This window comes from Mobula birostris, chromosome 7, assembly GCF_030028105.1.
Source record: "Mobula birostris isolate sMobBir1 chromosome 7, sMobBir1.hap1, whole genome shotgun sequence".
Lineage (NCBI taxonomy): Eukaryota > Metazoa > Chordata > Chondrichthyes > Myliobatiformes > Myliobatidae > Mobula > Mobula birostris.
This window is the reverse complement of record NC_092376.1, coordinates 128,185,884-128,199,800: the sequence shown is the minus strand read 5'-3', so window position 1 is coordinate 128,199,800 and position 13,917 is coordinate 128,185,884. Positions and strand designations below refer to the sequence as shown.

Below are 13,917 nucleotides of genomic sequence, written 5' to 3'. Positions count from 1 at the left end.
CATTTTATCATAATGTTGCAGATTGTCACACCTCGCTATCCAGTGTGGGTAAGCTTGGCCAACGAGGGTCACCAGTTGGAAAAAAGGTTTTTTCAAATGTTTTAAATTGTTGTGTGTTTAGAAACAGGTTTCAAAGGGCATAAATATTCAACTAAGATGACAACTTTGACAGCAGGCAAATTCAGTGATTTACTGACTAACAGCATGATTGAGCACTTGCATTAGTTCTGGGAAGACAGCGAGCTACCAACATCCAAGACTATAAGGCTCTGAATTGTCCCAGACTGTGCCAATGAACGGGGAGCCAGCTTCCCAGCAGAAGATCACATCACAAAAAATGTCAGAAAAAAAATTCTGCGTTATTCTGAGCTGAGATAACCAGTGATCTTGGATATGGCAGATATGCCCCATTGTGAATGTAGAGTATAGAAATGCAAATTATTATAACTGGGATATGTCAGGGAAAAATAGAAATTTGGGCCCAGAGAGCATCAGAACATTAAATTATGCTCTATCAAACTTCAAAAGCAGAGTATCCAAAAAAGCACCAATTTGGTGTCAATGTATAGTTGTTACTGTACCTGGGAGATATTTCTTCCATTTTTTAGTCATCCGTAATAATTCAGTCAATCCCCAGATTGTAATGGTTATGTATGTTCAAGGATAACTGCTCATGAGCAATTGACTTCATGGAAAATTAAGCTTATTTTATGCTGATTACAAGTGAGAGAGACAGATTTGTATATATGGACCAGTCATTACAGTCTCTTCATAGAAGCAGATCAGAGTTGAAAAATAGCATTCTTTAAGAATTTATATTTCTGTAGCTAAACTCATTTTTTAAAAATTGCAAACAATAATGCAAGTTAACAATAATCTAAATAGCACCATGCGCAAAGGCTATTTAAATTCGGCAATGAGTGAAGAACAAATTTACCTCAAGTATAGAAATTTATATCTGCATCTTCCCAGGAGGACTGAATTTGTGTCACAGATACTTGCAAAAGTAGCTGATGGAGCATTCAATGCAAACATCATGGTTGCATGATGGCTTAGCTGATTAACACAAGTAGCTAAACAGTTCAAGCAAAAATCTCAATTTGATCCCTGGTGCATGCAGTCTTAGTTGGCATTTAGTTCAAGTTTATTGTCATTTACCCCTACACATGTTTACCACTAAACAAAATACAACATTCCTTCAGACCAAGGTGAACACAGTACATATAACACACACACACACACACACACACACACACACACACACACACACAACATAAAGTCATATTACCACTAATAAACTAAATTAAGAGATGAATTTATGATACAGTTAAAAGTAGAGTATAATGCTACTGCCACTCCATCTGTGATGAGACTTGGGTGATATCAGGGAGCTCAATAACTTTATGGCCTGGTGGAAGAGGAGGCCTCCTATCCTGACAGTTCTTGTCTTAATGCTCCTGCCAGATGGAGGGGGGGCAAAGATTGTTGGAAGGATGGGAGGGATCATTGACAACGCTAAGGGCCCTGTGAGCGCAGTGCTCTTGATAAATATCTCTGATGGATGAAAGAGAGACCCCGATGATCTTCTCAGTAGTCCTCACAATCCTTTGTAGGGTCTTGTGGTTAGATGCCTTGCAATTCCCATACCAGGCGATGATGCAGTTATTCAGGATACCCTGCATGGTGCTCCTGTAAGAATTGATTAGAATGATTACGGGGTGGGGGTGGAGTTGGGAAGAAGTTTGCTCCCCTCAGTCTCCTCAGGAAGTGGAAACATTGCTGTGGTTTCTTAACCAAAGAGGTGTGCTGAGGAAACACTGAGACTATCTGTTATGTGACCGTCCCTTAAGGTAAGGGAGCCAAAGAAATGCTCGGCGCCTCACCTGGTTGAAGAACTGGTAGACATGTGATTTTCAAATACCATAAGTAACCCAAGCAAGAACAAAGATAAAAGTACACTTATTTACTTATTTTAAAAGACTTAATGTGCTCTATATCTTGGTGTTAATAAACTTTACTTAACAATTGACAAAAAGCATGTTTTCTTACCCGAATGGATAGAGAACCACTCTCCTTGTTTATAGATAGGTCACCTGAGATGGAAACATTCAAGTCCATACTGTCAGAAGCAGATACACTGCCCGAATAGGAATCTCTTTTGGAAATTCTATCAGGAGAATCTACCACTCCATTGGGAGTCAATATATCAGGAACCGGAGTGACTTGGGCATCAGATTTATTTTCTTCATTCTTTGAAACAGTAATATCCTCAGCAGTCTGTATAAGCGTAGGCTGCACAGACTCAGAGCCGACTACCAAATTTGATTGCTCTTGTTCAGTGGAATTCTTCTCCAATACCTTCTCTTCAGAATCTTGGACAGAAGTGTTTATAGTTTCCATTTTTCGATCATTACTCTGCAGGTCCATTTTAGATTTGTCTTCAGTAGATGGATCGGTCTTTCCATCATCAGTTCCAGACTCAGTGCTGATGGTCTTCAAGTTCTCATTTTCTGCTTTGTCTTTCTCATTGCTGCATATGCCCTCATTCACCTGTCCTTCAATGGAGTTATCAGGTTTTATAACTTCAGAATCAGCACCATTGACTTCTGAGATCTTGGGAAGGCTTTCTGTTTCCAAACTAATTTGGCTCAATTCAGAAGGACCACGTGCATGGCCTGAAAGGGGCTGAAGAACAACACCTCATTTCAGTTATGAACCACATTTTATTTAATCAATACTAGATGTCGGCAATTAACTTCACAGCATCTGGTTTCAAAAAATAATATACTGTCTACAAAACAGGTATCTGTATAAATGGTATCTACCTCTCGTTATTTGAGCATGTCCATTATAAAAGAATACTCCTAAAATTCCAAGTAGATTTTCAGCACATTCATATTTATAATGTAAAAATAATAGGCACAATTAAAAATGATGAACGACTTTAGAACAAAATTAATGGTTTGATGAAGGAGTTAGTTAGCCAATTGAGCCTGCAGCTGATATTTAAGCCATCACATCAATTATACATCTTCCATACATTTTGGTTTTAAACTTTTTACAGTTTAAGTTGCAATTCAAGTTCATAAATTATTTTTAAAATTCCATTGTGATCCATTTGTTGCTCATCTTTATCTTTCTGTGAAAACGGTATTTCTTTTACTTCACTAAAACGATTAATATTTTTATATCACTTTCATTAAATGTCCCTTAGTCTTCTCTATTTAAATAGTGAAAAATCATATCTCTCCACATTGCTGATGCAAGTTATTTCATGTTATGAGGTACGTCACTTCTCAGCTAAAGGTGGAATACAATAATCCAAGTTAAGATGGAGCAATGATTTACAGAAGGTCCTTCTATTTTGGCAAATTGTTCGAGACATTACCTTAAAATGAAGTTTCTGAAAGATACAATGCAGAGGATATTTTGCTGGTGACACACCATTGTGGGCCAAATCAAAAGTGGTGATGAATCACATGCAGGAGGGAGATTGGAAATTTGGTGGAGTGGTGTCATAACAATCACTTCTCAATGGTAGCAAGACCAAGGAACTAATTAAAGACTTCAGGAGAGGGAAACTAGAAGTCCATGAGCCAGTCCACAGTGAATCAGAGGCGGAGAGGATTAGTAACTTTAACTTCCTTTGTGTTACTATTTCAGAGGACCTGTCCTGGACCCAGCACGCAAGTGCAATTGTGAAGAAAGCACAGCAGAGCCTCTAATTCCTTTGGCGTCTGCAGAGATTTGGCATGACATCCTGAACTTTGGCAAGCTTCTGTAGATGTGTATTGGAGAGCATATTGACTGGCTGCATCATGGTTGGTATGGAACCACCAATGCCTACAAAAGGTAGTGGATTTGGCCCAGAACATCTTGGGCAAGGCCCATCCAACCACTGAACAGATCTATATGAAATGCCATCATAGGAAAGCAGCACCCATCATCAGAGACAGACACCACACAAGTCAAGCACTCCTCTCGCTGCTGTCATCAGGTAGAAGGTACAAGTGCCTCAGGATTTGAACCACCAGGTTCCAGAATAGTTACTACCCCTCAACCATCAGGCTTTTGAATAAAAGGGGATAACTTAAAAAAAAAAATAGACGGCTATGGGTAACCCTAGATAATTTCTAAAGCAAGCACCTGTTCAGCACAGCATTGTGGGCTGAAGGGCCTGGATTGTGCTGTAGGTTTTCTATGTTCGATGTTAACTACACTCACTTGCCCCATCACTGAGCTGTTCCTTCAACCAATGATCTCACTTGGATAAAGGACTCTGTCTCATATTTTCTTTATTTATTGCTATTTATTTATATTTGCATTTACAGTTTGTTGTCTTCTGCACTCTGGTTGATCTTTCATTGATCCTGTTATAGTTACTATTCTACAGATTTGTTGAGTATGCCTGCAAGAAAATGAATCTCAGAGCTGTAAATGGTGAGATACATGTACTCTGATAATAATTTACTTTGAAAGCTGCCATTTTCTTTTTTTTATGTAATGTATTTATCTCATGTTAGCAAGCAGCACAACTGGATTTTTAATCATTTCTATGTCTGCACTAGATGGACTTCTGAGAAATTTGTAATACATAACTTGAAATACACTATCAGGTTTTCACACTTGTGCTTGGAACGCCAGGTACAGATGATAGATTTCAAAGTTAGACCATTATTACTAATCTTTTTAGACAATGCTCTACACGCTCAGGATTTTCAATTAATCTCTCCATAATAGTAATAACGGATCTCTTTTTATGTCTTTAGTCTTTTGTCTAAATTCTTGACAATAACCAAATGATTGAAAGCTGCCATTTTCAATCATAATGTACTGTTTCATCCACGTTTTTACTCGAAAACACTTTAGAAAACAGCTTTGCCTTGGTCCAGTTACAACTTACAAATAAAGGTAAAATTCATTTTAGTTTTGCACCTACTGATAATGGTTCCGATGAATCATCATCTTCAGCTTCCTCCCTATTGTCTTCTATTTCCTCCATCACTTCAGCTTTTGCCTCTGCCACTAATTCCCTAAGTGGCTTATTACCACTGACATCTTTCACAAAAGGGTGCTGTTAAAACAAGAGATTGGATTAATTGTACTTAACACATGCTAGTGTAAAATAAATTGAATCAAATTTATATCAACTGACAAGATTGCACAATTCACTTTGTTCTGAATTACATACATTCCAATTAGTTCTGCTTTGGGAAAGATCAAAATAAACAATAATACCACACAGGAAATAAATGTCACCAAGAATTCAAAAGGGAAAATAACACATTCACATTCTTCTAGAGAATGAGACTGAAAACTCAATTGAGTTTAACAATAAAGTTTTAGCACAAAAAGGGGACATATATTTAGCGCCAACATTTAAACCTGGTAAAAGTAAGAAATATCAAAGAGATTAGAATGGGATTACATACTGGAGCTCAGGAAACATACAAATTTGTGAATGTATTTATGTGGGTAAGCCTGGACTGTCTATCACTATGAGGTTTTTCCCCTCAGTGGAATGAGCATTTCTTTCGGCAGAGAATTATAAATTTTTGCAGCTCTACATCTTAAGAATAAATGCTAAAGAATATTTTCAAGTTGAAATCCAGGGGGTTCTTAGGAACGAAGAGAACCAAGTCAAGTCACTTTTTATTGTCATTTCGATCATAACTGCTGGTACAGTACACAGTAAAAACGAGACATTTTTCAGGACCATGTTGCTACATGAAACAATACAAAAACTACACTGGACTACGTAAAACGACGCAAAAATACACTAGACTACAGACCTACCTAGGACTGCATAAAGTGCACAAAACAGTGCAGGCATTACAATGAATAACAAACAAGACAATATGCACAGTAGAGGGCAGTAGGTTGGTGTCAGTCCAGGCTCTGGGTATTGAGGAGTCAGATGGCTTGTGGGAAGAAACTGTTACATAGTCTGGTCGTGAGAGCCCAAATACTTCAGTGCCTTTTGCCAGATGGCAGGAGAGAGAAGAGTTTATATGAGGAGTGCATGGGGTCCTTCATAATGCTGTTTGCTTTACGGATGCAGCATGTAGTGGATATATCTCTAATGGTGGGAAGAGAGATCCCGATGATCTTCTCAGCTGACCTCACTATCCACTGCAGGGTCCTGCAATCTGAGATGGTGCAATTTCTGAACCAGGCAGTGATGCAGCTGCTCAGAATGCTCTCAATACAACCTCTGTAGAGTGTGGTGAGGATGGGGGGTGGGAGATGGACTTTTCTCAGCCTTCGCAGAAAGTAGAGATGTTGCTGGGCTTTCTTTGCCAAGGAGCTGCTGTTTAGGGACCAGGTGAGATTCTCCGCCAGGTGAATACCAAGAAACTTGGTGCTCTTAACGATCTCTACGGAGAAGTCGATGTTCAATGGAGAGTGGTCGCTCCGTGTCCTCCTGAAGTCAACAACCATCTCTTTTGTTTTGTTCATATTCAGAGACAGATCGTTGGCTCTTCACCAGTCCATTAGCCTCTGCACCTCCTTTCTGTATGCTGACTATAACCAGAAGTTATAGATAAGGGTTGAATCAAAAAGAACAGGGCAAGCCATTTAACTTCTTCACCTTGCACTCCTATTCATGGTAATTCCCTGAATAGTTATAGTAATGGATTAATGTCCAGTTCAAGCTGGCACTGAGCTGTGATGTCCATCAAGGTTGTGGCTCAGACTCAGTACTATTATTCTTTTTTAAATAAGATTTATACAGGTGGCTTTAGAGACAGTGCGGAGAGTGAAGGGTCAAGTTAGGGTTTAGGGGCAGGGATGAGGAGAAAATAAAGATAGGGGCAGGAGTTTGGGCTTGCAGTCCAGGTTGGATTCCCAGGGGTTGGGTCGGCAGGTGCTAAGACATAGACCAGTGATCACAGTGGTCATTAACCAGTGATCCCCCAGCTCAACAAGTTCCAGGTTTGGAGGTCCATGCCAGATTTCAAAGTCCCGTGATCAGGGAGCCCTGAATTGGTTTCAGAGGTTAAAGACCAAAGGCCGAAGACTAGTTGGCAACCTCAGTGGTCAAGGCTCAAAAGTCCAGCCATGTGGGTCAGGCTGTCCAGAAGTCAGATGCCCAATGTTGGTGAGTCAAGGCCAGGGACTGGGGGTTGAATGCCCAATATCTACAAGTCCAAGAGTCTGGGACCAAGGCTTTAGAGATGGCCCGTCCTGGAGTTAGAGGGCTGTTTTTGGGTGTGAGTGAGTTGGTGGGAAAGGGGCTTGTTTTGCTGTTGATGCTGTTATTTTTGCTCTGCTGAACAGTGTGCACATGGTATGTTCACACTAGAATGCATGGCAACACTTTTAGGCTGCCTCCAGCACTTCACTGGGTGTGTTGGTTGTTATGTAAACATTGCTTTTCACTGTATTTTTCAATTTACATCTGATAAATAAATGAATCTGAACTAATGGTATTCCTTTCTCATAACTTTCTACAACAGCACTCTCTAATTATTTCATAGGACTGCATTACGATGGCTGTGGAAGGGTTGTCAATCAAAATCTGTTAACAAATCAATTCTTCCAATATTTCATCCTATTCTCTCTTGGAAGAATTTGAAAATAGTGTATGACAAGCAACTACACTAAATATTTTCAGACATTTTTCGAAAGAAAAATCTCAGCAGAGTTGTTTCCTCTTTTAAAAAAAAACCCAAGACAGGCACTTCCATGTTGACAGGAATAAAATTTTAAAAGTGAAACTTTCTGAACAAGCTTATATTTTACATTGCTTTCTTTATCAGCACAAGAAACTCAATTTTAGAAACCATACCCTGCCTTGAGGTGGTAGGTTAATCACTTGTTCAGCTCTCTGGAGCTGGAAACAAGGTAATTTAAGGCTACTAACTACCAGGAATAGCCAGTTCAAATTGCTTGCCCTACGTGGCATCAGGATTCTTCACATTTTAACAGATCATGAAATGATCCCATTGGTTTTAGAGCTGCATTGTATACATTTTTTTTCCTGGCACACTGAAGGCCATTGGGACCTTCTTATTCATGGTCAGCAGTAAGCTTTTGCTTGCAACAATATTTAAAAATGGTATGTAGCTATGTCCACTGATGAAACAGAGGATCCAAGTTTTGTGTTAATATATCTCTTCATAGGAAATGTGTACTGATGACAATGCTAACAATTATTATCCGTCTTTAATTACTCTCCTTTTGATAAGAATCTCTCTTGCTGCAATACTTGACCATAGCACAAAGGAGTACAATTAGGCCATTTGGCTCATAGAGACAGCCCTACCATTCAATAATGGCCTATTTATTCTCCCTCTCAAACCCAGCTTGTCTTCTTCCTGTAACCATTGTCACCCTTACTAATCAAGAATTTATCAACCTCCACTTTAAATGTACCTAATGACTTGGCTCCATAGCCTTTTGTGGCAATGAATTACCTAGCTGAAGAAACTCCTCCTCACCTCTGTTCTAAAGGGACATCTTTCTATTCTGAGGCTGTATCCACCAGTCCGAGACTCTCCCACTATTGGAAGCATTCTCTCCACGTCCACTCAATCTTGGCCTTTCACCATTTCAAAGAGAATGATCCCAGGAATGAAAAAGTTAACACATGAGGAGCGTTTGATGGCTCTGGGCCTGCACTGACTCATGTTAACCCTTTTGTTCCTGAGATCATTCTCCTCTGGTCCATCTCTAATTCAGCATATCCTTTCTTAGATATAGGACCCATATTCTACTTCTGCTTCTGGTGAAGGCATTGCCAGTACTGTCATATAGAAAGCAAAGATTTAAGACCCTGTGAAGATGAAGTTACAATGATACAACTCAATCAGTGAACAGTCCCACTTCTGATCGAATAACTGAAGGAACGAATGATGCAGCTGAAGGTTGTTGGATTGATTTACTGATAACCTGCTGTGGCAAAGTCCTGGGACAGATAAATGGGCTCTAATAGCGCAAAAAGATGATGTATTTGGTTAAGTCCAACTGCAGCCAGTGTAGTGTCTTCTCCTTTACACTGAGCAAGTTCAGTTTTAGCAAAGCCCTGGGATTCCACACTTAATAAAATGATGGCTTGATATTACCTATGGAATTCTGTCCTTTGCCCACATTTGAACTAGGATTTAGGCATGACCTTGATCTGAATAAGTTTGGCAAAATCCCAATTTAACATTAACTATTAAGTGATTAGTGAATCAATGTAGCTTGATATCAATGTCAACTAGACCCTGTGTCACTTTGTTAACCGAGTACACACTGACACTCAAAGAATTTTTAAAAAATGAATACACACTATTAAACAAGTTTTTGTTTAGAAATTACAAACAAACCTGACCTGAAATGCAAGTGGCTAAAAATTATTATTTTTTTTTAAAGTTACCTCCATTCTGGCTGGCCTGGATATAAATATATATCTAGCATGAAAGGAACTAGTTAAACAGACCCTTCATTGTTTATACAAAGATTCTGAGAAACATCTCTTTTAACATGATCTATTGCTGCTTCTGATTCATCTACTGACACTCTACCACAATCAAAGACAAATTGAACAGCTGAGAACTTAAAGATTAAATGTATTTTTTATTATTCCTGAATGTCAGAACAGCTACCTTATATTATGGAGGTTAATGAAGCAAATCAACATTCCAGCAATTCATGTTTTATGGCTAGTGATGATCTATAACCACTTCAACAATTTAAAATAAAATTGTTTCTGCAGACGATTTTATAGCATTTCTGAATGGATAATGAACCCACTGAATTGAATTGATTTTATTACTTACATCCTTCATATACATGAGTAAAAAATCTTTAAGTTACATCTCTATCTAAATGTGCAATGTGCAATTATAGTAATTTGCAATAAATAGTATGTGCAACAGGAGAGTCAATATAACATAGAAATACAGTTGTGTCAGCATGAATTAATCAGTCTGATGTCCTGATGGAATCAGCTGTCCCAGAGCCTGTTGGTACTGGCTTTTATGCTGCGGTACCGCTTCCCAGATGGTAGCAGCTGGAAGAGTTTGTGGTTGGGGTGGCTTGGGTCCCCAATGATCCTTCAGGCCCTTTTCACCTACCCGTCTTTGTAAGTGTCCTGAATAGTGGGAAGTTCACATCTACAGATGTGCTGAGCTGTCTGCACCACTCTCTGCAGAGTCCTGTGTTTGAGGGAAGTACAGTTCCCATACCAGGCAGTGATGCAGCCAGTCAGGATACTCTCAATTGGGTCCCAGTAGAAAGTCCTTAGGATTTGGGGGCACATACCAAACTTCTTCAACCGTCTGAGGTGAAAGAGGGCACTGTTGTGCCTTTTTCACCACACAGCTGGTATGTACAGACCACGTGAGATCAATTTAAAGCTGTTTACATTGTCAACCCCAGATCCATTGATGTCAATAGAGGCTAGCCTGTCTCCAATTCCTCCTGTAGTCCACAACCAGCTCCTTTGTTTTTACGACTGAGGGAGAGGTTGTTTTCTTGACATCACTGTTTCAGGGTGATGACTTCTTCTCTGTTGGCTGCCCCATTATTATTTGGGATTAGACCAGTGTAGTGTCATCAGCAAATTTATATAGCAGATTGTAACGACACAGTCATGGGTGGACAGAGAGTAAAGCAGAGGGCTTACAACACAGCCCTGACAGGCACCTGTGTTGAGGGTCATAGGGCACAGGTGAGGGACCCCACTCTTTACCACCTGCCAGCGATCTGACAGGAAGTCCAGGATCCAGCTACACAAGGCAGGGAGAACCCATGTACACTACTACCTCACCTTTTTTTTCTTTTTGCTCTCTTTTTTTGCTATTTGTTTTATATCTATAGTTCTTTTTAATAATATTTATATTACTATGTATTGCAATACACCGATGCCACAAAACCACCAATTTCATGACATACGCTAATGATATTAAACCAGATTCTGATTTGAGGAACATAATCTGATTATACAAGATACATTAAGTGCTTGGATTACACTTTTGGCAAAACATACAATGAAACAAGGACACATTTATTAATTTCTTACCTGCAATAGCTGTGCAGCACTTAGACGAGTATCCGGATTCTTATCCAGTGTTTTCTTGAGAAAGTCATTAAATTCTGTAGACCTGAAGAAACATGAATTTCAGGATGCTTAAAACTCAATTTTACAATCACTTACATTGTTTATATTCATCTGGCACTAAACTAAGTTTTAATTATAGATCTTACATTCAAAAGAGAGCAAGTTTAGTCCTCTCCAGTGCATGTTTCCATCTTCATAGCTGAAAATCAGGGGTGTAAACCCACTTCCAAAGACACAGTTTTGGATAATTAGCAAATCCAGGATTTAGACTCAACAGCCAACACTCACTGATTTATTTTACTTATGGGATCATTACACAACATCTCAAGCACCATTAATTACTTTTACTATCACCACACTGAAATGCACAACAGAGAAACATCAGCAGGAAAACATTGGCTAGGCCCAGTTCTCCTCAAATCACAGATCACTCTGGCCTGGACACACATTTTTATTGCTTCACAAAACAATGAGTTCATCATAATGAACAAGACTGCCAAACTTCAAGGAGAAGCCCCAAGGGAATAACATTTCCTGAGAGCAACAATTATCCATTTTGCGAGCATCACCCACATCTCAAGTGCAACACAAGGAATTCCAGCAACATTTATAAAGCATAATGCTGCAAAATCCACAAACCTGCCTGTCCAGGTAGATCTATTGTCTCAGCTTGCTCCCACCCCACCGAACTCATTTCTGCATACCTCGACACTGTTTTATCCCCTGTTGTTCAATCTCTTCCCACCTATGCCCGTGACACTTCTCACGCTCTGGATTTTTTCAATGATTTTAAGTTCCTTGGCCCCCACTACCTTATTTTCACCATGCATGTCCAGTCCCTATATACCTCCATCCCTCACCAGAAAGGTCTCAAATCTCTCCACTTCTTTTTAGATTCCAGACCTAACCAGTTCCCCTCTACCACCACTCTCTTCCCTCTAGCGGAATTAGTCCTTACCCTTAATAATTTCTCCTTTGAAGGAAGTGGGAGGAGCCAAACTAAAGGTGTTGCCATGGGGACCCGTATGGGTCCCAGCTATGCCTGCCTTTTTGTTGGCTTTGTGGAATAGTCATGTTCCAAGCCTATACTGGTATTCATCCCCCACTTTTCCTTTGCTACATCAACTGCATTGGTGCTGCTTCTTGCATGCATGCTGAGCTCATTGACTTCATTAACTTTGCCTCCAACTTTCATCCTGCCCTCAAATTTACCTGGTCCATTTCTGACACCTCCCTCCCCTTTCTTGATCTTTCTGTCTGTCTCTGGAGACAGCTTATTTGCAGATGTCTACTATAAGCCTACGGACTCTCACAGCTACCTGGACTATTCCTCTTCCCACCTTGTCTCTTGCAAAAATGCCATCCCCTTCTCGCTATTCCTCTGTGTCCACCACACCTGATCTCAGGATGAGGCCTTTCATTCCAGGGTGAAGGAGATGTCTTCCTTTTTTTAAAGAAAGGGGCTTCCCTTCCTCCACCATCAGCTCTGCTCTCAAACGCATCTCCCCCATTTCACGCACATCTGCTTTCACCCCATCCTCCCGCCACCCCACTAGGAATAGGGTTCCCCTTGTCCTCACCTACCACCTCACCAGCCTCCGGATCCAACATATAATTCTCCATAACTTCCACCACCTCCAACGGGATCCCACCAAGCACATCTTCCACACCCCCCCCCCCCCCGCCGCTTTCCACAGGGATCGCTCCCTATGCGACTCCCTGGTCCATTCATCGCCCCATCCCTTCCCACCGATCTCCCTCCTGGGACTTATTCTTGTAAGCAGAACAAGTGCTACACATGCCCTTACACTTCCTCCCTCATCACCATTCAGGGCTCCAGACAGTCCTTCTAGGTGAGGCGACACTTCACCTGTGAGTCGGCTGGGGTGATACACTGTGTCCGGTGCTCCCGATGCGGCCTTCTAAATTGGCGAGACCTGACGCAGACCAAGAGACTGTTTCGCTGAACACCTACGCTCTGTCCGCCAGAGAAAGCAGGATCTCCTAGTGGTCATACATTTTAATTCTACGTCCCATTCTCTTATGTCTATCCATGGCCTCCTCTACTGTCAATATGAAGCCACACTCAGGTTGGAAGAACAACACCTTATATTCCATCTGGGTAGCCTCCAACCTGATGGCATGAACATTGACCTAACTTACGTTAATGCCCCTCCTCCTGTTCTTACCCCATCCCTTATTTATTTACATATTATTTTTTATTTTTTCTTCTCTTTTTTCGTTCTATCCCTCTCACAATAACTCCTTGCCTGCTGTCCATCTTCCTCTGGCGCTCCCCTCCCCTGTCTTTCTCCCTAGGCCTCCCGTCCCATGATTCTCTCCCTTCTCCAGCCTCGTATCCTTTTTGCCAATCAACTTTCCAGATCTTAGCTCTATCCCTCTCCCTCCCGTCTTCTCCTATCATTTCGGATCTCTCACTCCCCCTCCCACTTTCAAATCTCTTACTATCTCTTCTTTCAGTTAGTCCTGACGAAGGGTCTCAGCCGGAAACGTCGACAGTGCTTCTTCTTATGGATGCTGTCTGGCCTGCTGCATTCCACCAGCATTTTGTGTGTGCTGCTTGAATTTCCAGAATCTGCAGATTTCCTCATGTTGCAATTTAATTACTTTGCTGAACATGCTATAAGACTGATGCCTAGTTTTGCTTTGTAAATATCTCTGTAGAGTCTCCAAACTTGGTTACTAAGAAATAGAGGCAGAGCTTCTCTGAGAAGGGAAATGAATTATTGTAAACATACAACTAATTAATTATGTTCAACTTGGGCACTGGCTAACTAACGTATCACTAAAGCTTGAGATTTAAAGCAGAAATGGGGTTACACCTGGTGACTAATTTAGACTGAAAA

General features: G+C 40.5%; 1 protein-coding gene across 2 annotated transcripts in view; it reads right to left on the bottom strand.

The window, feature by feature from the left end:
* Window positions 1-13,917, bottom strand: part of stk10 (serine/threonine kinase 10) — a 125,885-nt gene that overhangs the window by 38,823 nt on the left and 73,145 nt on the right. For both annotated transcript variants that reach the window (XM_072263722.1, XM_072263723.1), the window contains exons 7-9: window positions 11,012-11,093; window positions 4,940-5,074; window positions 2,050-2,685 (exon numbers count right to left, since the gene is read on the bottom strand). In XM_072263722.1, coding sequence (XP_072119823.1) covers window positions 2,050-2,685; window positions 4,940-5,074; window positions 11,012-11,093 — 853 coding nt within the window. The remainder of the gene's footprint in view (window positions 1-2,049; window positions 2,686-4,939; window positions 5,075-11,011; window positions 11,094-13,917) is intronic.